This window comes from Heterodontus francisci, chromosome 1 (genome assembly GCF_036365525.1).
Source record: "Heterodontus francisci isolate sHetFra1 chromosome 1, sHetFra1.hap1, whole genome shotgun sequence".
Taxonomy (NCBI): domain Eukaryota; kingdom Metazoa; phylum Chordata; class Chondrichthyes; order Heterodontiformes; family Heterodontidae; genus Heterodontus; species Heterodontus francisci.
Genome location: NC_090371.1, coordinates 266,423,269 through 266,448,244, shown reverse-complemented (window position 1 = coordinate 266,448,244; position 24,976 = coordinate 266,423,269). Strand labels below are relative to the sequence as shown.

General features: G+C 42.3%; 1 protein-coding gene across 1 annotated transcript in view; it reads right to left on the bottom strand.

Moving 5' to 3' along the window:
- Positions 1-582: 582 nt before the first annotated feature.
- The window catches only part of LOC137359245 (serine/threonine-protein phosphatase 2A 55 kDa regulatory subunit B gamma isoform), a 243,410-nt gene continuing 219,016 nt past the window's right edge, over positions 583-24,976 (bottom strand). Inside the window, exon 9 of the mRNA XM_068025323.1 lies at positions 583-3,466. Within this exon, the coding sequence (XP_067881424.1) occupies positions 3,175-3,466 (292 nt within the window). The 3' untranslated portion in view covers positions 583-3,174. The remainder of the gene's footprint in view (positions 3,467-24,976) is intronic.

Here is a 24,976-nt window from a genome sequence, read left to right as displayed (position 1 = left end):
TGATCTGACTTCCTTTGCCTCACCATTGGTGACCGTGCCTTCAACTATCTAGTTCCCGAGCTCTGTGATTCCCTTCCTAAACCTCACTGCCCTTCCACCTCCTTTAAGATTCCTTTTATGGCTCAGGGTCACTTTTTGTCTGATTAAACTTTTGTGAAATGCCTTGGGATGGCTTTCTATACTACATAAATACAAATTGTTTTTTTAACCAACTCACCTGAAATTATCCATGAATTTCATGAATATGTTTGATCTCATCCTTGTTGCTAAATTATTATATTTGCCTTTATCAACCTGGATTATTTACTGATAGGGAAAGTACTTTTTAAAAAAAATACAAGTTATACAATTACACCATGGTTCGTGTTCCAACAGAAAACTGCCAGTTTCCAAACTTACACTATTAGAAACACAAGAGCTATGTTCCAGTCCTCAGGAACTATGATATTTTACTTTTATGTTTTATTACACAAATTTATTTTTAAAAATTATGACTAATGCTGAGTTTTGTCAATATTTCCTTATATTGGAACCATAAATACAACTTGTAATTTTAAATATAAATTTCATAATTTGGGACTGACATTCACAAAGAAGAAATGGTACAGAATGATAAGGGAGCAGACAACATTCATCATATACATCAACACAGCTGAAGCAAGGCACATGGGACAGTTTACAGCTTCTCTCAATGGTGAGATATTATTGTTTACAAGTAGAAACTATTTCAATAGCACTGGGAAAAGGTTTGATAGAAATATGAATACAAGACAGTACAATTTCATGCTGTAATAGTTTGTGCAAATTGTCATCAGTAACAAAAGGTCTGATTTTCTGCATTGCTAATGAACTTCAAAAGAACATTGCGACTGTACATTTTGGACCTCAGGCAAACACAAACATAGATACTCTTATGTATGAAGAATATGTGCTAGAAGAATGTCAGCCCAAAACAGAAAAGTACACCTTTAGGCAATATGAAATGATGCAAAAGCTGATACTAGATTTTATTTGAAAACCTGATATTAACAAACCTGATAACCTCTCTGTCTTTGACAAATGTTTTTACCAACTTTACATCAGAAGTAGAAAGCATTGGTCAGGTATAGATAAGCAACAGGGCCAATAGATACCCCTTTCCCAAGAAAATTTGCAAGTTTGTCTATAAAATAGCTACAGTTGAAGACAGCTCATATATAGGCACCTCCTGCAGGTTTGCATTTTAACACAATACAATTGCCTCAAATTTATGCTTTTCTATTTTTTTTTTTTAAGTCTTTCCCCCAGTAAGTCAATTATCAGTGTTAGGGTGTAGCCTTCAATGAAGCTGCTCAGTGAACTTGGTAGCCTACAGAACAGCAACTCAAAAGATGCACTGAATATTCAGACATTCATTGCGTTTTCCCAACACAGATTAACTTACTAAAACTGTATTGTGCTTTATGAATCAGAGCTAATTTTCCAGATGAGCACTCTGTGCATAAATCTGGGTAGAATCTCTCTAAATTCAACGACCGATTAGTTTTGGACAAAGACATAAATGTGGTTAAAGCACGCCTTTCCCTGTTCTTAGACACATAATTTTGGGTTACTGGGAAATTCAGCAAAAAGTGACAAAATATAAAAGGTCTTAAGACATTCATCAGTCCAAAAATGATGAGTGCAAGAATTACAAATAGTATTCAGACTGTTCTAGCAGACCTTTTCTTAGCCCCTTACTAAATATTTCCATGAAATCATTAACCTTCAAAAACACAAAAAAAGGTATTGTCAACATATATGACAGGTTCTCCAAAGGCAGTGCGTCTTCTGATGTTTTATTTCAAGTAGGAAAAAAATCAAACCTGTGCATCATTACGTTCCTGTTGTCCTCAGCTTTGTTCCAAAAAAAAATCAATATTAGCAATATTCTAATTAATGATGTGGTAAGTTTTGACAGCCTGTAAAAATCATGCTCAACATTTCAACTAAACTTTTAAAGGCTATCTCAAATTTTGCAATAGGCCATAAACAGTTCATCTCCATAAACGGTTAAAGAATCTACCTTTTCCTCAATTTGTGCAATTTTCAGTTCTATGGTTCCGTTTGGCATGCAATATATGAAACTGGGTAGGACAGTCCATTTTATCTTTTCTGAAGAATTACTGATGCGCGGCCTTTCTTTTACAATGAAGAAGATATTCTTTGAAAAAAAGTTGCATAACCTTTCTGTTTGTTTACTTAACAATGGCAGTGCTGGGCTGTGAACCATTTTCCCCACTTTGCTACCAGTGACCATGTCAAAAGGTTTCAGGTAAGGTGTAAAATTGTTCAGATTCAATGAAAAGCTCCTTCAACATTATTCTGAAAATCCACTTTCACTCTTACTTCAGAAGAGTGCTCTACTGTGTGGTGCGTCAGTTTTTAAACTATTCTTAATGTCAAACTGCCAAGTTACTATCAATTGCAACAAATTAGAGAACAGTTGTATGTTTCTTGGCACTTCTTCACAGGCTTGGAATGCAAATGTTCTGACTCATTTTGCTTCCAACAATTCTTAACAATCATAAAAGGAAAGATGGATGTTTATCCCCAGGCCATGCCAGTGGCAGTAGAAGAATAGCTGAACCCATGTGAGTTGTCTAATAACAGGGTAAAACATTTTGAAACATTGTGTAGATTTGACTAGCAGTACATTAAAATTACATTTTGGGTGGGCTGACACGGCAAACAAAGACAGTAGCTTTTTACCTTTCAGGTGCCCGTGGAAGCTATTTACTGATGCAAGGCCAACTGAATCCACCTCAAAAACGGAAAACGAATCAGGAGTGAATAGGCAGTCAGATCTCAAGTAACTGTTCTATTTGTGTCCTCATATATAAATTCAGAGATCTTAGGTGAAAAGTTTCAAACAACCAGCAAAATTTCTAAGATGCCCAAAACATAAAATTTGATTGACTGGAGAAAAGGTGCAACTGTGTAGATGGTAGTCACGTGTGCCCTTCTGTGTTCCACTCTGCAGTGCTGAGCTCACCCCCAGTGACGGACAAAAATCAATTCTTACTGACAAGTGATACACACAGATGAGAAACCACACTCCACAATTCCACTAAGATGAACACAACCTTGTGAAGATCATTGGCAGAAAGGTCAAAAAAAGGACCGGTTTATAATTACACCAAGGTATTTATAAACCTAGTGCATCTCAGAGTTTACTTTATCCTGAAATATGTAGAGATTGTTTGTCGCTGCCACTGCTATTATGTTCTCTGTTGGGTGCCAGGCCATGTGCAGGATCTTCTTGTTAAAGTCTAAACTGTCAACACTAATTTCATCTTTTCTCCTCTTGCCTCCTGTGCAGACTTTGCGTGGTTTAAGCACAGCCCGCGGCTTACTGTTCTCCCTGGAAGCTTCCAGTGTGACATCCCGTTTTGTGTTGCGGTCAAACATCCTGAAGAAGTTATTATAGGCCCCAGTCATAATAACACTGTGAAGAAACAGACATGGAAGCTTTAGTCGAGGGAAATATATATATATCAGATAATTAATCATGGTCTCGTAAATATGTCAGCTTTCCACAAGTCTGAATTATATACATGAATGTGCAGGGTTTCAAAATACAAAGCCAATGGTGAGTTGAATTTACAAGCAGGTTGATTTTCAAACACCAACACATATTTGTCATTTCTTTCAATTTGTATATTTCCATTGTGAACGCATCTATTTCACATCCAAATACTATTATATATCCTAAAATAGTGAAAAGAAGATTTACCTAAAAGGTACCTACATGAGTTGAATACCCTCAACAATCTTACCTCAAACTTTGGTTTGTGTTCAATGTTACCAGTAGAAATTGGCTTTGCCTTCAGTTTTGAACACTAGGACAGAGCAATATTTGTTCCAGTCTAGGAGGCAAGGACACACTCATCAAGCTTCAGGAATCAGATGCTACATCTATGCTGTAGCAAGTGGTCTCATGCGATAGCTGCAGTTTGGATTCCAGCCAAGGATTACCCAATTATATAGACTAGCTCAAACTGTTATTCTCCTGCCCTGGAGAGTGCAGAGTTCCCTCCCGGAGGTTAAAATGTTTTTTTTTTTTAAAAAGAGAGTGCGGGTGGCAACATTTAAAAAAAAACTTTCAGAGGTCCAAGTGCCCCCATGCACTTTTTAAAACCCAGTTTGACACTGCACGGCAACTACCATGTAGGATCAAACTTCCTCTAGTGGGTCTTACACCACTAAGGTCTGCAGTCAGGTTGGGTTCAAACTCCAGATTTATACAGTAACTTATAATTAGATGGGGCTGGAGGAAAATCACTGCCAGCCTTATCTTGATCTTGTCAGACGTGTACACATGTTCAATTCCAAAAGAGGTCACTGGATACCGATCAAAATGGACAACCTTGGCCAGTCTCTCCCTCCTTAATCAAGCTAGGGGCTCACTGTAGTCCACCCTTTTGCTTTCTCATCTAAGATCCACCACCACAGCACAGACTGAAAGTTGAGCTGCCCGAGGCCTTCCTGACTTGCACAATTCAGCTACTCACAACACAAACTTGAGCCACTGGGCATGCTGTTGTGTAAATTTCTAAAATAGTTTTGAATTATGTCTTTTCAATTTTGCATATGTGATGAAATTAATGCCACAGTTAATGATAGACAAATATTAATATACATCACTGTTCATTAAACCACAGTTAGTTTTTTTCAAAAAAGCATCTGAAACCACAATTTTCTGAAGAAATTCATGCTGCAGTACATTTCAACAAAGCAGCTAACCCTCTAGTATATTCCCTACCGCTTATAATTTGCACAAACATGATTTGTCCACTATACACGAAGGCTGATAATACCTGACGACTGAGATCCCATGTTGGGAAGATAATTCCTTCATCCTTTTTAATAACAGACTCGAAAAACTAGAGACAATAGTATATCTGAAAATTAACTACATTTATTGTTTCAACGTATTCAACTTAAGACTACATACAAAGCAGTACACTTTGTCCTATGCCTAGAAATGTTACATGTAAAGGACCTCCCAGGAACAATGAGTGAACCAATCCAGGTCAGTTTATGTAGCTCTCTTTGGACTCAGCTTAAGTTCCAGCTGAGATGCATTCTTTTAGGCTTCATACAGAACAAATGCTACACCTTCTCCTTTGTTATCTATTGCCCCACCTCCAGGAGGTGGTGGCGTACTGGTATCGTCACTGGACTAGTAACCCAGAGATCCAGGTATTGCTCTGGGGACATGGGTTCGAATCCCACAGCAGAAGGTGGAATTTGAATTCAATTAGTAAAACTGGAATTTAAAGCTAGTCTAATGATTGTTGTAAAAACCCATCTGAATCACTAATGTCCTTATCTGGTCCGGCCTCCATGTGACTCCAGATCCACAGCAATGTGGTTGACTCTTACATGCCCTCGAAATGGCCTAGCAAGCCACTCAGTTCAAGGGCAATTAGGGATGGGCAATAAATGCTGGCCTGGCCTGCGACGCCCACATGCCATGAAAGAATTTTTTTTTAAAAACTTGCTTATAACCTTTTACATTTCTAATATTTGCCAGTTCTGAAGTGGGGTCACTGACCTGAAACGTTAACTCTGCTTCTCTCTCCACAGATGCTGCCAGACCTGCTGAGTGTTTCCAGCATTTCTTGTTTTTATTCCACATTTCCAGCATCCGCAGTATTTTGCTTTTAATACAGAACAAATTGGTGCACCATATATCATCATATATCCCGTTAAACTGAACAGCAGCAGCTGTGTTATCAGTTGTTACCTCCTGTTGTGTACATCTAATACCTTATCTTTTTCAATCATTTCTGCAACAGCAACCTTTACTCTCATCTGCACTGGCAATCAAAATTCCTTCTTAAAACTACTCCCCTACCGCTGTGATAAAGGCCTGTTTGAGTTTGCTCAAAGATTAACCCAACTCAGCCATCCTGCATTAAAATAATGTAAAAATATATCTATATTCTTACATCCTGGGGCTGGCCAGCAATGCTGAATGACACATGAAATCAGTTAATAGCAGTTAAAAATTGTACATTAATTCCAAACATGTAGAACCATTTAAAAGCTCATTGAAACAGTTGAAGCTTCACTGCCACAATTTTCACAAATGTGAGACCTTTCAAGACAGTGCTATGCTATGAAGGGAATTACACATTCCAATGGTTACATTTGGAGGCTGGAAAGCTCAGACTTTCACAACTCCGGTCACCCTGTTCAAATACTTACTCAAGGTTTATTATCGACCAGCCTCATATTTCCGATGGGAAGGAGGAATAACCTGCATTGTGAAGAAATTGCACTTTAACTGCCCAAAATAGTTGGCGCGCTTTGCAATTGATGCCTTTGGTAATGCAAATGGTTACAGCCATTTGCCTGATATAGGCGGCTGTCTGATGTATGTGCTGAGGACTGTGCCGAATTGAAGAGGCAATTTTTAATGTCAAAGATCCTGAGCCATGATCATCACTGACTGCAGGAGCCATCACGACTAATCCTGACTTTGTGCCCACAGATACAGTAGAGAAAACTGAAGTAGTACAAGAACACACAAGCCAGTCACACACAGTCCTTAAGTAAAAAGAGAAGCAGAGTAAAACATCAATTCATACTACATTTCACCAACACAATGACCTTGAACCTACTAACACACAACTGACTTCATTCACTCCGTGGCTATTTTCACCTTATCTTAAGATTGTAAACTACAGCGAAAAAAGATGCACTTTACCCATAACAGCATAATCACATGCTTGATCAAGTAGATACACTCCCCTCCCCCACCCAACTTTTCCTCATTAATCTTTAAATAGTTAGCTGTTTTTGGTACGTCTCCATGCTTGCTTTATTCAGTCACCTTCCCCATCCTGGTATGCTGTACATTTCTCTATCACGCTGCATGTTTCATGTCAGCATTCATACCTGCTGTTTCACTCAGTCTTTATATTTATTATGAAAAGCAGTATTATTACCATAAATAGTCCCACCTCAGATATAAACTAATTTTATGCATTTAGGAAAATAAATGTAAATTATGTGATAAGATAATCTAGTGAAGCCCAAGCATTACCAATACTGAATAAATTTAACATCCAGTAAGTGTTAATGGAAATAGCACTGCACCTCTATAAAATAACCTTGTATGGGAAAATAAACTGCTATTCAAAGCAGTGTTCAGCCACTAAACTAATCCAGAGCATCCCTAGTCTAGCCAGGCCTTCAAAGGCATTTTACTTCTCTCACATGAGTATGAACTTCCACCAATCATTAATTGTTAGATTCCTTCCTTTTATTAAAAAAAAAAAATCACATTTCCCATAAGTAGTAACAGAATGATTAAGAAACATTTCCCTCACAATGCCAGTCTCAGGAAGCTCCAGTCAGCTCTCCAACTACCAGCTGAAAATTAAATAGAATGGACAAAGATAATAAAATAAAGATCACTGACTATAATACCCTTCTTTCAGGCTTTTATTTTTCAGTTAAGATGACGTAAAAGACAAAATATTGTCTGTGACAAGATTACCAAAATTGACTGCACATTCCCCATGCTATGATCAATCCCTCCCCGCCCCCTTTAAAAAGGACTCGTTGATAATTTATAACTTTAGTTGAAAAAAAAATCAGATATCTGCATTTTTCTGGTTTGCTGGGAACATCAGTACACTGCATCATTGAACAGTTTAGTTGTGTGTGAAAATGTGATGGAATCTCAGTAAACTGCAGCCATCTGAGAAATATAAAATTTGCTACAAACTGGATTGTATATCACTGCTGGGAGGAATTCTGAGATGATGGAAAGAAGCCAATCATTCAAAATGATTTAAGAAAATTGCTCCAGAGAATTATAAATAAAATACCTGAAAGTGCTGTTGATCATGAAGGCAAATAATCAGCACATATTTCACACAAAAAAAATAAGATACGGTTACTGATCAACAAAAAAAAACAATCTTTTTGTTAGCCTAATCAGCACTTCACAAACACATTTACACCAGTAGTAGCACTGAGTGAAGATAAAAACACTAAGAAGAAAGTGTCTGTTTAACTGTGCATACACTTGTTTGGTATTCTGCACCTGTAAGTTATGTTTTGAATATGATGCTAGTAACTTTACCCCACTCATATTTTCTCTGAGAATCTACAGTGAGAGAAGTCTCATCTACCAGAATGGGTAGCTAGCTTTTTAAAAATTCTTTCATGGGAGGTGGGTCTGACTGGCAAGGCCAGCATTTATTGCCCATCCCTAATTCCCCTTGAAACTGAGTGGCTTACTAGGCCATTTCAGATGGCAGTTAAGAGTCAACCAACCACATTGCTGAAAGTCTGGTGTCACATGTAGACTAGACCAGGTAAGGAGAGCAGATTTTCATTTTCATGGCACCATTACTGAGACTAGCTTTTCAATTCCAAATTCTTGTCAATTAAATGAATTTATTAATTAATTGCCATGGTGGGATTTGAACTCATATCCCCCAGGGCATTAGCCTGGGTCTCTGGATTACTACAACAACATTACCACTATGCCACCATCTCTCTCCTCTCTTTGGATTCATTGCATCTACCAACAAATGAATAGTAAATCTTTTACCCATGTCAAAGCACTGAACTGACTGTTACTGCATAGGTCACAGCTACAAACCAAAACTAGCAAGTCTGAATGTGTCAAAAGAATCCAATTTCACTTAAAAGGCAGGTTAATTTGCTTTAGGAACTAGAAGTGGTTGAACAGTCGCTTCCATTTGCTATTGACTTCAGAGCCCATTCTTCCTCAGAAGATGGACTAAAAGGGACAGTTTCAGTGTCGACAGTTTGAATACATTAATTACACTCGATTACATCCTCAAATAAACAGCCACATGTTTTCTTGGAATGTGGCAATCTTTTGGGCTCTAATATAATGGCCATGGAGCTGGTATATAAAATATGATCAATTTTTATCTCTGTGTAAAATAGAGAATAAAAAAAGAGGTGTTTCTAAATGAGATAAAAGTAGTGGCAGGCAGTTGGGAGAAGGTGGCGGGTGGGGGAGCAAATTCCCTCAGTTGTTTTGCTGATCTCCAACTTTAACAGCTTGGGAAATGGCTACGACGTGTACATATGCAGTGTTCCAATCATTTTCGGCAATTCTTACTTGTGTTTTGGTAAGGGACAGAATCTTTGACCTCCCTTTATAGGGGCACAAGCAGTATGGCTGGGCCAGAGAGTCTATGGGCGGAATTTTATCCTGCAGACTTGCTCTCAACGGGGAGGCCAGTAGTGGGTGGAGAACCCATTCGTTCTGTCAGGGGTCAGAAACTTAAATTGTGAAGGCTTGTGGGGCAAATAAATGGAAGGAAGATGTGGGAAGGCTGTCCTTCCTGTTCTCTGACCCTTCCTTGGAGGTCATGCTGGAGGCAGCGAGGACCAGAAGGGAGGAAGAGGCCAGCTACTCAAACTAAACAGACCTAAATGGAAGTGGCCGAGGAAGTGAGCAGCAGGAGTGTGGTCTGTTGAACCTGGATACAGGGCCCCCAAGCGGTTCAAGGACCTCAGGAGGGTATGAAAGGTGAGTGGCATAACACGTAGCTGCCAAGCCCAACACTCTGACTTTCCCAGCACTCTCCTGCACAACGGTCCTCAGACCAACACATCTTACAGCTCCGCACATTCCTCTCTCTCCAGGCACCTCCTCACATCCCCACCTGAACAGCCAACACTCACACTCACCTTCATCTTGGTGCCATCTCATACCCACGCCTCACAGTCACCCTCCACAAATATCCTCCTTCCCACCCCTCCACACAAGCCATTTCTCACACTCAACTCTCTGCTCTCTCTCCTTGCAGAAGAGAGCATTGAACTCGAGGGAGAGGCAGAGAACTGGGGTGGGGTAGGGGAGGGGGTGCTCCAGTGATAGCCACCTTGACAGTCACTGGAAATATGTGACCACCTGGTCCACTGGGAAGAAGGTCCTTGTTCCTGGAGGCTGCAGGTGTCAGCAGCAATCTGCCATGAGAGCCTGAGCCTCCTAAGGCACTGGTGCTTAGACATGTCAAGAGAGCTGATCCTCTGCTGCGTTGGGGGGCTTGCCTCCTTGGAGCTGGATCTTTGTGTCTGGCCCCTCTGCTCTGTGGAGAAGCAGGTGGCTGAGGAGAAGGCATCTGGTGCTGGACATGGTGTTCCTGCTCCTCTTGTTCCTCATTAGAGATGCAAGGTAGAGCTGCATAAGTTTCTCCCATGGTGAAGACCAACAGCAGGGAAGTCCAAGATCGGTGAACTGACTTCCAAGAAGTGGTTGAAGAACTGATGCCCACATAAAAACTGGGGAATACCAACTTGAGGTAGCCTTTGGCAACCACAGAATCTGCAGTGCTATCTCATTTGGTTTACAACATCACCACAGTGAAGTCGGGTCTGCTGAAACCCATTAGGTTTCTAGAGGATACAAATTCCCATTTGTAATTCCACAAATAAGGGAAATCCCAGTCTTAATCAATGCTGTGATGAAGAGGCACTAAATACTTCTCCAGAGGGAGAAAGGGGATGAGACATAATTTGCCTTTGTGCTGCCACTCGTTTAGTCTCGATTTCAGGATATACGCATCTGTGAATTACGAAATCCAGTAACCCTACCCTGGGAGCTGTTTTGAGAGATAGTTATGGGGAAGCAGGCGATGACAGAACCCAGTAAAGTTGGGGATGTAGAGGTCCTGTCGAATTTAATGGCAGGACCTCATTGATAATTATTTCTTCTGTTTTCTGTCTGGTAGCCGGCCAAATGGAGAGGCTTGGCCAGCTACCAGGCAGGTAAACCAGGAGCAGGAGGTCCCAGCCAGGGACCTTTGGAAGTGGCCCACAGCAACTGGGAGGGGTGTAGCTGCAAATCAAGGCTTGGGTGGAGAGGGGTGGGGTGGGGAGAATGATTGCCGATTACAGCTAGGTCTAGAGACAGGCAGCAATCAGAAGGGAGATCAAAAGCTTCCTCAACAGGTTGGGATGAGCACTCCTGCTCCTCTGTTAGCTGTGGCTCAGTTGATACCAGTCTCACACAAGTGAGAAGGTTGTGGGTTCAAGTTCCACTTCACAACGTGAGCACAAAAATCAAAGTTGATGCTCTAGTGCAGTACTGAGGGAGTGCTGCACTGTCAGAGGTGGCATCTTTCAGATGAGACGTTAAACGGAGCCCCATCTGCCCTCTCAGTTGGATGTAAAAGATCCCATGGCACTATTTTGAAGAACAGCAGGGGAGTTATCTCTAGTGTTCTGGCCACTAATTATCTCTGAATCAATCTGTTTTTGTGATGTTATCTGGTCATGATCACATTGCTGTTTGTGGGAGCTTGCTATGTGCAAATTGGCTGCCGTGCTTCCTGCATTACAACATTGCCTACACTTCAAAAATACTTCACTGGCTGTAAAGCATTTTGAGACGTCCAGTGCGATATAAATGGAAGTCTTTTTTTTTGACTTCTGCTCCACAAAAAGAACCGTAAAAGGCACTTAACCTCTGGAGCTGGCAGCTCCAACCATCATTTCGCTGCTGGGTTTCCTGAGCCCTGGGAAACCCATCCAGCTGAAGCTACATTTAAATCAGACTCCCAGTTGTGCTGTGGGAGCCTGATTAATGAAGAGTCCTACTTCACCAGGATGGAACACTTGTATAGCACAAGACCCGTGGCCGTAAATAGGCGTACACATCGGGTTAGGGTCACAATTCTCATTTTTAAGGGTTTAAACCCCATCCCCACCTCCTTTCATCTGTTGTTTGGGGGGAGGGGGGGGGGAGATTAATATTGAGGCCTATAATTCTGTCACTGTTATAAGACAGCTGCATTCAGTCATATAAATAAACAGCCAGTAGAAAAATAGCCAGACATTAGAGAAGAGTGAACCCAGATCATTCTTGCTCACCTATAATATAACATATATATAAGAAAGCAATACAGCAAGACGTGGGAGCGCGTCATTTCTTCCCAATGAATTATGGATTGTGCAAGATGAAGAACGGAGTTTGAGAAGGAAAACAGTAAAGTATCATACAATAAAATAAGCATTAATCTGGAAAGACAGCAGAGTCTACAACAGATAATACAGTAGCCAAGAATTATTCATATTGCATTTGACAACCTTCCCGTGTTTTATGAAAGCCCAATATCTATGATTAAACTATTAGACCGAATACCTGCTCTTGAAACTTTTGACTGCCAGTTAGTGTAATACATCGGTTCAGTATACTTTCCCTTTCTGTAATTGCTTTCTATATTTAACACTAACCTAATTTTCCACAATTCTAATTTGGTGATAAATATACTGCGGTGAAGGGTTTCATGTTCCAACACTGCAGCAGCACAAGATTAACGGTACAGTTGCTCGTATCCAAGCCCAGATGACAAATGTATCCCATGTGCGTCCAATATAAATCACGTCTTAAGATCTGTATTCAGTCTGTTGATTACAGCTAGGGTACATCAATCAAATTCTAATCACAAATGCTATGGACTTGTTAAATACCATCCCTTTGCTGCATAGTTCTATCAGCGGCACTAATGTACTCTTGTCCTCAGTTACTCTAATATTTCTGCACCAATTCATCTCCCATTCCTGTTTTATATATAATATATATAAAAACACACACACATATATATATATTGATATTTCCTCTTGGCTCGCCTCTTTCCTGTTGCTCTACTTATCGGGCAACCTGCTTCCAGGGGCATGACTTTCGCTCTGATATGGGAGTGAGAACAGAGGCGGGCAGGCACAAAAACTTGCCGCCAGCGGGCGTGCTGGTTTGCCGGCACCATCCTGCCCCCGAGCCATTTTGCTAGAGGCTGGATTGGGGAGGGGCGGAATGGCTACACGCCTGCAAGCAGCAAATAGCTTATTAAGCGAATTAACAGGCCAATTAAGGCCACAGACCATCAGCCGACTGGAATTTTGCAGTCAGTCTGTGGGCACCCCCCCTCCCCCATGGTGTTGGGAGCATGGCAGCTGCCAGGAGACTGGGTGGGGGGGGCGGGGGGCAGCGCTCCAGGCAGAATTTCAGGCCCCCTGCCAGCCTGCGTGGTCACCGCTGTGGCCCCAGGCCACCCTGGGGAGGGGTTTCTTTTTTATTTCACATCTTTCAAAGTTGCTGAGAGGGGCGCCTCAATATGGAGGAGCCCTCTCTCACCCTTATTTGCAAGGGCAGGATGCAGCTACTTCCATGCTGGAGGGCCTCCAATTAACTGCATGGCAATTGTGCCCTCTAGCTGCTTAGTTGCCAATCAAGACAAAATCACTGTTGGGTGACTGTTCCTGACAGTGCAGGTTCGGGACCCCCCCCCCCCCCCACTTAGAATTATAGAATGCCTCCAGTGCTATAACCAGTCATTTGGCCCATCAAGTCCATGCTAGCTTGCTGCAAGAGCAACGCAGCTAGTCCCACTCCTCTGCCTTTTCACCATTGTTCTGCAAATTCTTTTCTCTTTCGATAATTATCCAATTCCCTTTCGAAAGCCACGATTGAATCTGCCTCCATCACACTCTCAGGCAGTGCATTCCAGATCCCAATCACTCGCCGATTTAAAAGTTTTTTCTCCTATCACCTCTGGATCTTTTGCCAATCACCTTAAAATGGTGTCCTCTGGTTCTCGGCCCTTCTGCCAATGGGAACAGTTTCTCTCTATCTACTCTGTCCAGGCCCCTCATGATTTTGAACACTTCCAACAAATCTTCTCCCAACCTTCTCTAAAGAGAACAAAGAACAGTACAGCACAGGAACAGGCCATTCGGCCCTCCAAGCCTGCACCGATCTTGATGCCTGTCTAAACTCAAAAGAACAAAGAACAGTACAGCCTCAGCTTCACCAACCTATCCTCATAACTGAGGTTTCTCATCCGAGGAACCATTGGGTCCCGACCGAAAACTCAAAATCCTGTCCCAAGCCTCTGCCATTTTTGGGTCAACAACTCATCTCTACTGAATAAGTTGCCTTCTGCTACAGCAGCTGCATTTAAAAAGCTTACGCAGTTAACTAATGCTAAACATGTAATGAAATGACAGATTATTGAATTTCACCATAGACCATTGGAAAGCTAAATTAAGATCAATTTCACTGTGTAATTATTTATGTACTTTTAATTGTGTAAAAGACATTTTGAAATATTTTCTGTCGCTATAGGTGATTTTGTCTGGGAGTTAGTGAGCCTAAATCAGCATAAGACAGAGTACAGATGCTTAAAGGATTTAAATCTACCTTTTCAGTAATCTGAGTTAGCTGGGTAGTAGTCAATCAAAAACTAAGTCAGACTCAGCTGAGTAAGTTTCAGGGTAAAATCATTGAATGATAGCTTAACTTCAACTTTTACAATTTATATAAATTACTTGGATGAAGAGACCGAAGGTATAGTTGCTAAATTTGCTGATGACACAAAGGAAAGCAAGTTGTGAAGAGGACATAAGGAGGCTACAAAGGGATATAGATAGGTTAAGTGAATGGGCAAAGACCTGGCAAATGGAGTATAATGTGGAAAAATGTGAAATTGTTCATTTTGGCAGGAAGAATTTAAAAAAGCATATTATCTAAATGGTGAGAGATGCAGAGGGATCTGGGTGTCCTAGTACATAAATTGCATAAGGTTAGTATACAGGTACAACAAGTAATTAGGAAAGCTAATAGAATGTTATCATTTATTGCGAGGGGAATTGCATACAAAAGTAGGGAGGTTATGCTTCAGTTATACAGGGCATTGGTGAGACCACATCTGGAGTACTGTGTACAGTATTGGTCTCCTTATTTAAGGAAGGATGTAAATGTGTTGGAAGCAGTTCAGAGAATGTTTACTAGACTAATACTTGTCTTATGAGGAAAGGTTGGACAGGCTAGGCTTGTATCCGCTGGAATTTAGAAGAGTAATAGGTGACTTGATTGAAACATATAAGATTCTGAGGGGTCTTGACAGGGTGGATGTGGAAAGGATGTTTCCTCTTGTGGGAAAATCTAGAACTCGGGGTCACTGTTTAAAAATAAGGGGTCGCCCATTTAAGACAGAGATGAGGAGAAATGTTTTCTCTCAGAGGGTCGTCAGTCTTTGGAACTCTCTTCCACAAAAGGCGGTGGAAGCAGAGTCTTTGAATATTTAAGGCAGAGATAGATAGATACTTGACAAGAAAGGGGGGAGGGGGTGAAAGATTATTGTGGGTAGGCGGGAACGTGGAGTTGAGGTTACAATCAGATCAGCCATGATCTTGTTGAATGGTGGAGCAGGGTCGAGGAACCAAGTGACCTACTCCTAATACGCGTATTTGTATGTATGTGCGTATGTTAATGGCTTATTAGCTCCTCCAATTTTTTAAAAATTTGTTTCATCTAAGGGTGCAAAGCAGTTTTGACCTCACACCAACACCGAACTAGTGTAGTGTAAACTAGGTGTGAAGGCCTGACTCTGAAGCAAAGCAGCCTGAAAGACCCTCTGCTAAGCTGTCTCACTCCACTTTGCATATCGTATCAGGCTGGGCCCCAATTCCACATTCAGGCTGCAACCACACAGTTGATTGCAACATTAGTGCAACCAAAACCACTTTGTACTGAAACTAATTGTAAAGGCATCCATAGCCTGATTTTACATCAACGCAGTTTGACATGATCCAGTAAGGGTTCAGATTGTCTTAATTTCCTGACGAAAACTCCTAAAATGGCAGCTTTGAACCAACCAGGTATTTACTACAATTTAGCTCTTCGATTTGGATCCCGAGTCATCTCTACTCCAGAAAAGGATTTCACCTACTATTTAAAAAAAATCCAACAGTTTAGATCAATGTACATGTGCTACACCAGCGATACTGAAACTCACTGGACAAAGCAAATCACCACTTAGCTCTGGAATTATTCTAAAATAAAATGCAACATATTGCAGTGAGGAATTATAACCATCACCACATCCTGGCAAAAGCATATTTTTCAAACGAGTTGTTTTCTCTGTCTGTATGCGAGGCGGCCCTTTTTCATTATCACAGGTTATCCCTAAATATGGGCAGGGAGGAGAAAGAGTGAAATAATGGAACTGAACCTGCTACTAGCTCTCCCTACCCTACTCCTGAACGTATGTTTCCCTTCCACTCCCTCGCCATGCCGTCTCGAAGCCAATCCTGTCCATGAACCCCATCTCCTGCTCCCTTAACCCCATTCCCACTAAACTGATGACCATTCAACTTCCATTGCGGATCCTCATGCTAGAGGACATTGTAAATTGTTCCCTTCTCAGGCACTATTCCCTCCTTTTTAAAACTGTTGCCATCATTCTCTTCCGACCCCCAGAAGCTCCTTGATCTCTCTGTCCTTGAAAACTACCACCTCATCTCCAATCTCCCTTTCCACTCCCACTAAAGTCCTTCAAGGTGCTGTCACTTTCCAAATCTGGGCCCATCTTTCCCGCACCTCCTTGTTTGAATTTCTCCAATCATGTTTCCACCCTGCAAAGTATCAAAACGATCCTAACCAAAGTCACAAATGACATCCCGTGTGACCCAATATAGTGCATAATCCATTTTCAGCCCCTCTGCAGCCTTTGACACGATCAACGACATTATTCTCCTCCAAAATCTCCACTTTGTAGCCCAGCTCAGATGGATTTCCCTCAGTTGGTCGTACTTTTACCTATCATGTCACAGCCACAGTATCTCCGGCAATGGCTTTTCTTCCCATCCCATTACTTCTGGTATTCCCAAGTGACCTGTCCATTTCCTCATCTACATGCTTCCCCATGTACACTGATGACACCCAGCTCTACTTTCACATCATAGAAAATAGGAGCAGGAGTAGGCCATTTGGACCTTCGAGCCTGCTCCGCCATTCATTATGATCATGGCTGATCATCCAACTCAGTAGCCTGTTCCCGCTTTCGCCCCATACCCTTTGATCCCTTTAGACCCAAGAGCTATATCTAACTCCCTCTTGAAAACATACAATGTTTTGGCCCCAACTGCTTTCTGTAGTAGCGAATTCCACAGGCTCACCACTCTCTGGGTGAAGAAATTTCTCCTCATTTCAGTCCTGAAAGGTTTGCCCCGTATCCTTAGACTATCACCCCTGGTTCTGGACTCCCCCACCATCGGGAACATCCTTCCTGCATCTACCCTGTCAAGTCCTGTTAGAATTTTATAGGTTTCTGAGATTCCCCCCTCACTCTTCTGAACTCCAGCGAATATAAGCCCAACCGACTCAATCTCTCCTCATATGTCAATCCCACCATCTCAGGAATCAGTCTGGCAAACCTTTGCTGCACTCCCTCTATAGCAAGAACATCCTTTCTCAGATAAGGAGACCAAAACTGCACACAATATTCCAGGTTTGGTCTCACCAAGGCCCTGTATAATTGCAGCAAGACATCCCTGCTCCTGTACTCGAATCCTCTCACTATGAAGGCCAACATACCATTTGCCTTTTGTTTTTTACCGCCTGTTGCGCCTGCATGCTTACCTTCAGCGACTGGTGTATGAGAACACCCAGGTCTCGTTGCATATTCTCCTCTTTCAGTTTATAGCCGTTTAGACAATAGTCTGTCTTCCTGCTTTTGCTACCAAAGTGGATAACCTCACATTTATCCACATTATACTGCATCTGCCATACATTTGCCCACTCACTCAACTTGTCCAAATCACCCTGAAGCCTCTCTGTATCCTCCTCACCCAGTTTTGTGTCATCTGCAAATTTGGAAATATTACGTTTGGTTTCCTCATCTAAATCATGGATATATATTGTGAATAGCTGGGGTCATAGCACCGATCCCTGCAGTACCCCACTAGTCACTGCCTGCCATTCGGAAAAAGACCCATTTATCCCTACTCTTTGCTTCCTGTCCGCCAACCAATTTTCTATCCATCGCAATACACTACCCCCCAATCCCATGCGCTTTAATTTTACATGCTAATAATCTCTTATGTGGGACTTTGTCAAAAGCCTTCTGAAAGTCCAAATAAGCTACAGCCACTGGCTCCCCCTCATCAACTCTACTAGTTACATCCTTGAAGAATTCTAGATTTGTCAAGCATGATTTCCCTTTTGTAAATCCATGCTGACTCTGCCCGATTCTACCACTGTTGGCCAAGTACTCTACTAGAAAATCTTTGATAACGGACTCAAATTTTCCCCACTATCGACGTCAGGATGACTGGTGTATAATTCCCTGCTTTTCTCTTTACCTCCTTTTTTAAATAGTGGGGTTACATTAGCAATCCGTCTTAGCCAACTCGCACCTCATACCTTCGTAGTTTCCTTTACGAAGATTCAGGACCCTAGTCTCAGAATCAACTGTGTCACTCTCCATCTTGATGAAGAATTCTATCATATTATGGTCACTCATCCCCAAGGGGTCTCGCACCACTAGATTGTCAATTATTCCTCTCTCATTACACAATACCCAGTCTCGGATGGCCATTCTCTAGTTGGTTCCTCAACGTATTGGTCGAGAAAACCATCCCTTATACAATCCAAGAATTCCTCCTCTACGGTATTGTGACTAATTTGATTTTTCCAACCTATATGCAGATTAAAGTCACCCATAATTACAGATGTTCCTTTATCGCATGCGGCTCTAATTTCCTGTTTAATGCCATTCCCAACATCACCGCTACAGTTTGGGGGTCTATATACAACCACCACTCACGTTTTTTGCCCCTTAGTGTTTCTCAGCTCTACCCATACAGATTCCACATCGTCAGAGCTAATATCTTTCCTCACTATTGCGTTAATTTCCTCTTTAACCAGCAATGCAACTCCACCGCCTTTTGCTTTTTGTCTGTCCTTCCTAAATACTGATACATCATCTCTCTCGACTACTCCACTGCTTTGGTGTTCTGCCACAAACACTGTAACCTTGTCACTATTCCGCAAAAATAGAGAACTTGCTTTTATATATCACCTTTCACAACATTATGATGTCCCAAATTGCTTTACAGCCAATGAAGTATTTTTGAAGTGTATTCACAGTTTTAATGGAAATGCAGCAGTTAATTTGTGCACCGCAAGCTCCCACAAACAGCAATGTGGTAATGGCCAGGTAATCTGTTTTAGTTGTGTTGCTTGAGGGATAAATATTGGCCAGGATACTTGAAACCCACCCTGATCTTCTCTTAATAATGCCATGGGATCTATTATGCCAGCCTGAAGTGTCAGACGGGGACAGTGCAGCATTCCCTCAGCACTGCAAAGAAGAGGTCATTTTAGCCCCGCAAAACAGGTTTGTTTGGGTCATGTGCAATGTAAAAACAATAAAAATCGCAAACCTGATCTAGCTTGCCTCAAGACTATCATTTCCGATTTTAACAGAGGCACGATGAAGGTGGGCAACCAACCTGCTCCCAGGAGGCATGTAGCTCATTTAAATGTCTTACTGACATTATGTCTCTCCCATTTTCTCTCTCTTCCAGGTGTAATGCTGACTGGCCAGCTTTCCCGGGCCTTGGGCAACCCAGCAACTAAATGGTGGCAAAGATTTCTGCATGGAAGAAGCAAATGCTTTTCCAGAACTGCTTGTGGTCCAGGAGGAGCAAGGACGCTTCCTTCCCCAGCACCCGCATGCTGACCGGATTCCCTCCCTGTGATCAAAAGCACCCCACCCGCAAGATCACGGACCCCCATTGCAATCACCAAGTGGAACAGACTCCAGTTGTAAACAACAGTTTTAAGTCACAGTCTACACCATTGCTTTGAAAGGGAGATAATCATAAAATTCAGGCTTAGTTGTTTAGGGGTGATGTCAGGAAGCACTTTAGGGTAGTGGAAATCCAGAACCCTGCCTCAAAAAGCTGTTAAGGCTAAGACAACTTAAAAAAAAATCAAAACGGTGATAGACAGATTTCTGTCAGATAAAGGTATTAGGAGATATGGAGCAAAGGAAGGTAAATGGAATAGAGGTACAGATCAGCCATGATCTAACTGGAGCAGGCTCAGGGTTGCTGAATGGCTTGCTCCTGTTCCTTTGTTCTGAGGAGACAAATTCCTTCTGATTGCAAGCTTTTCTGAGGTTTGTAAATAACGTGCACAAGTTCTTTACTTCTATAATCGCAGTCTTAAGCTAAATAACCTGCTTACATCTACACTATCATAGTCTCAACACTTCAAATTTCGGCATCATGCCTCCTCTCAATCTTCTTTTCTGTAATGAAAACAAGTTTGTTTTGTTAATTCTGCTTCATTACTTAAAGCCCCAACTTCAAAACACGTTTTGCATTCTTTTAGAGTTTAGAATAACATATTTTGATTTACAGTCAAATGCTATTAAGCTGCATCCCAGGACTTAATTGACAATATTGAAAGCAGTTTTATATTGTCTTGATATGCATCAGTGAATCAACAATTTTTTTTGCACCTTACACAGTAAAACACCTTAAGGCATTTCACAGGAGTGTTATCAAAACAAATTTGACACCGAGCCGCATAAGAGATATTAGAGCAGAGGATCAAAAGCTTGGTTAAAGACACAGGCATTAAGGAGTGGTAGAGATAGAGGCGGAGAGGTTTAGGAAGGTAATTCCAGAGCTTACTGCCTAAGCAGTTGAAAGCACGGCCACCGTGCAATGGTGGAGCAATTAAAAGGAGAGATTCGCGAGCGGCCAGAATTGGAGAAGTGCAAATATCGCACAGGGTTGTAGGGCTGGAAGAGGTGACAGAGATAGGGAGGAGTGAGGGATTTGAAAACAAGGATAAAGAGTTTATTTCCAGCTGTTGAAGCTGGAGTCAATGTAGGTCACGGAGCACAGTGGTGATGGGTGAATAAGACGGTGCGATTTTGGATAAGGGCAGCTGAGTTTTGGATAAGGTTAAGTTTATGGAGGGTGGAAGATGGGAGGTCAGCCAGGAGTGCGCCAAATAGTCAAGTCCGGAGGCAACAAAGGCATGGATGATGGTTTCTGCAGCAAATGAACGGAGGTAGGGAAAGAGTCGGGCAATGCTATGGAGGTGGAAGTCGGTGATCTTGGTGATGGAGCAGATACGTGGTTGGAAGCTCATCTCAGGGTCAATTACCAAGGTTGTGAATAGTCTGATTCAGCTTCAGACAGTTTCCAGGGAGAGGGATGGAGTTGGTGGCTCGGGAACAGAATTTCAGGCAGGGACCAAAGACAATGGCTTTGGTCTTCTCAATATTTAATTGGAGGAATTTCTGCTGCATGTCAGACAAGCAATGTGACAAATTCGAGACAATGCGGGGGTCGAGAGAGGAGTGGGTGAGGTGGAGCTGGGTGTCGTCAGTGACATGTGGAAACTGATGTGTTTTTGGATGATGTTGCCTTGAGTCATCATGTAGATGAGAAATAGGAGAGGGTCAAGAGTAGATCCATGGGGGACTCCGGAGGTACCAGTGTGGGAGCAGGAAGAGAAACCATTGCAAATTATTTTCTGGCTACAACTGGACAGATAAGAATAGAACCCAGTGAGTGCAGTCCCACCCAGCTGGAAGATGGAGAAGTGACGTTTGGAGGAAAATGGTGTGGTCAAATGTGTCAAAGGCTGCAGACATTCAAGGAGGTCAAGGACGGACAGTTTACCAAGGTCCCAGTCACATCGGGTGTCATTTGTGATTTCGATGAGACCCTGGAAAAAAAGTCTTCCCTAATTCACTTATAACTACACTCTCAAATTCTAACCTTTGGCCCTCCATTTACCACATTATTTCTGCAGCTACCAAGCTGCTCACCTCCACTTTTGATGCCCTCATACCCCATTAAAACCATTACTCTCCCTGGCAGCTCCCCTTGGCAAAGCCTTCATCTCCACTCCCTTAGGTCCGAGGGGCACAGACCTGAATGGATAATGCAGACAACTGGTTTAGCTATTCACCGCCAGATAAAGTACAATCAGGTTCAGCTCCCATCTACTAAAACTGCTCACTATTCCGGATCATCGTGGAATGCAAAGGAAACCCCTGGATTCTTTTCTGGACTGTGAGATGAATTCTTCAACCCCTCTCCTCCAACCTCACCTCCAACAAGTGCAAGGAGATCATGGATTTTTTTGTCACCAAGATTGAGACCATCTGATCAGCTGCCTCTGCCACTTCCCTCCCTTCCCCAGGTCCATCAGGCCAAACTTCCTCTCAAGTTTCCACCCTTCCCTAGCCCTGAACTTATTCTTTGTCTAGTTTCTCTCCCATCGTGCCCTCTGAGCTCATCTTGTCCATAAGATCCACCTCCTGATCTTGCAATCCTATTCCCACTAAACCACTGACCACCCAATTTCCCTTCTTGGCTCACATGTTAGCTGACATTGTTAACGCTTCTCTCTCCTCAAGTTCTGTCCCTCTCTCCTTCCGATCTGATGTCATCATTCTGCTTCTCAAAAAACCAACCCTTGACTTCTCCGTCGTTGCAAACTATGGCTCCATCTCCAATGTCCCTTTCCTCTCCAAGGTACTTGAACATGTTGTCACCTCCCAAATTTGTGCCCATCTTTCTGGAACTCTATGTTTGAAACCCTCCAATCAGATTTCCACCCAACCATAGTACTGAAACAGCTCTTATCAAAGTAACAAATGACATCCTATATGGCTGTGACACAGGTAAACTATTCCTCCTCGTCCTTCAGCAGGTCATAGTTGATTACACCATCCTCCTCCAATGCCTCTCCAATGTACCAGGTGGGTGGGACTGCATTCGCTTGGTTCGATTCTTAGCTGTCTAATCATAGCAAAAGAATGGCCAACAATGGGTTCTCCTCCAATTCCCGCACAGTTACCTCTGGTGTCCTGCCAGGATCGATCCTTCATCCCCACCTATTTCTCATCTACTTGCTGAGCTCGATGACAGCATCCAAAAACACATCAGTTTCCACGCCACTGACGACACCCAGCTCTACCTCACCAACACCTCTGCTAACCCCTTTACTATCTCTAAATTATCACAAGGCTTGTCCGACATCCAGTTCTGGATGAGCAGAAATTTCCTCCAATTAAATTCCAAAGCAATTGCACTCATTCCCCACCAAAAAATCTGCCCCCTAGCCAACTCCATCCCTCTCCCGGGCAACTGTCTGAGGCTTAGCCAAACTCTTCACAACCTCAGTGACATACTTGACCCCAAGATGAGCTTTCAAGCACGTATACGTGCGTCACAAAGACCGTTTATTTCCACCTCTGTAGCATTGCCTGACTCTGCCCCTGTCTCAGCTCCTCTATTGCTGAAACCCTCATCCATGCCTTTGTTACCTCCAGATTTGACTACTCTAATGCACTCCTGGTCAGCCTCCCACATGCATTGTACCCTCCGTAAACTTGAGGTCGCCCAAAACTCTGCTGTCTATGTCCTATCTCGCACCAAATCCCGTTCACCCATCACCCCTGTGCTTGCTGACTTACTGCGGTGCCCAGTTAAGCTTGATTTCAAATCCCTCCATGCTCTGGCTCCTCTCCATCTCTGTAAGCTCCTTCAGCCCTCCAACTCTCCGAGGTACCTGCGCTCCTCTAATTCCGCTTTCTTGAGCATCCCTGATTTTAACCATCATTCTTGCAGGTTGGTAGGTAAATTGGCCATTATAAATTGTCACTAGTATAGGTAGGTGGTAGGGAAATATAGGGACAGGTGGGGATGTTTGGTAGGAATATGGGATTAGTGTAGGATTAGTATAAATGGGTGGTTGATGTTCGGCACAGACTCGGTGGGCCGAAGGGCCTGTTTCAGTGCTGTATATCTAATCATAATCATAATCATCATTGGTGACAGTGTCTTCAGCTAACTAAACTGGGCGGGCGGCACAGTGGTGCGGTGGTTAGCACCGCAGCCTCACAGCTCCAGCGACCCGGGTTTGATTCTGGGTACTGTCTGTGCGGAGTTTGCAAGTTCTCCCTGTGACCGCATGGGTTTTCACCGGGTGCTCCGGTTTCCTCCCACAGCCAAAGACATGCAGGTTGATAGATAAATTGGCCATTATAAATTGCCCCTAGTATAGGTAGGTGGTAGGGGAATTGAGGGAAGGTGGGGATGTAGTAGGAATGTGGGATTAATGTAAGATTAGTATAAATGGGTGGTTGATGGTTGGCACAGACTCGGTGGGCCGAAGGGCCTGTTTCAGTGCTGTATCTCTAAATAAATAAATAAATCCTATGCTCTGGAATTCCTTCCCTAAACCTCTCCACTTCTCTACCTCGCTTTCCTCCTTTAAGACAGTTCCTAAAAGCTACTTCTTGGAACAAACCTTTGGTCATCTGCCTCTTATCTCCTAATATGGCTCTGTGTCATATTTTGTTTTAGAATACCTCTGTGAAGTGATGAGATGTTTTATTAAAGGCCCTGTATAAACACAATTTGATGCAGAAACAACTTGTTTTATTGAACATTGAAAACAAACACAGAATGCAGGTAGGACACAATTTTTTATAATTATGCATATGAACCTTAAAAATAAAATTAAGCCTTCTTCCTCGCAGAATTAAAATAATCAAGTCTATCAAAAGAATAGGTTGTTTCCAAAGGAAAGAAATCTCATTTACTCCTTCGGAAAAAAAAATCATAGGATCCGAAAATCTCTACTCCAATACCCAAAGCACTGCTGGAACCCATCAAAATATATGTATTAGTTGTACAGACTGCAGACTTACTTACATGCTATGAGGTTGGAGATTGCCTGCAGAAGCAGTGCAACCAGTTGGTGTTGCAGGAAATCAATACTAAAGGAATACTGTAAAAGACCTTCACACAACAGGGTGTCAAAATAATTCCAAGCTGTTGGACCGCCTTAGCTCAAGTAACATATCATGGCAAGCTATCCATTCATGGAATTTGAGATGTTTCACTGTAGGTGAACATCCGACCATGTCAGTGAGCTTAACACAATGATAACTTGCTTGCTTCAGTCCTTTTGAACAAGCAAAGCTGTCTACATCAGACAAACATTTGGCACAAAAGTGAGTTCTAAATACCTGGGACTTTGCCTCATGTCAAAAATAATAAGCACAGTTAAAAGCATTAACCAGTGATCATCCCATAGGCCACAGAGACCGTGGTATGGGCTGCATGA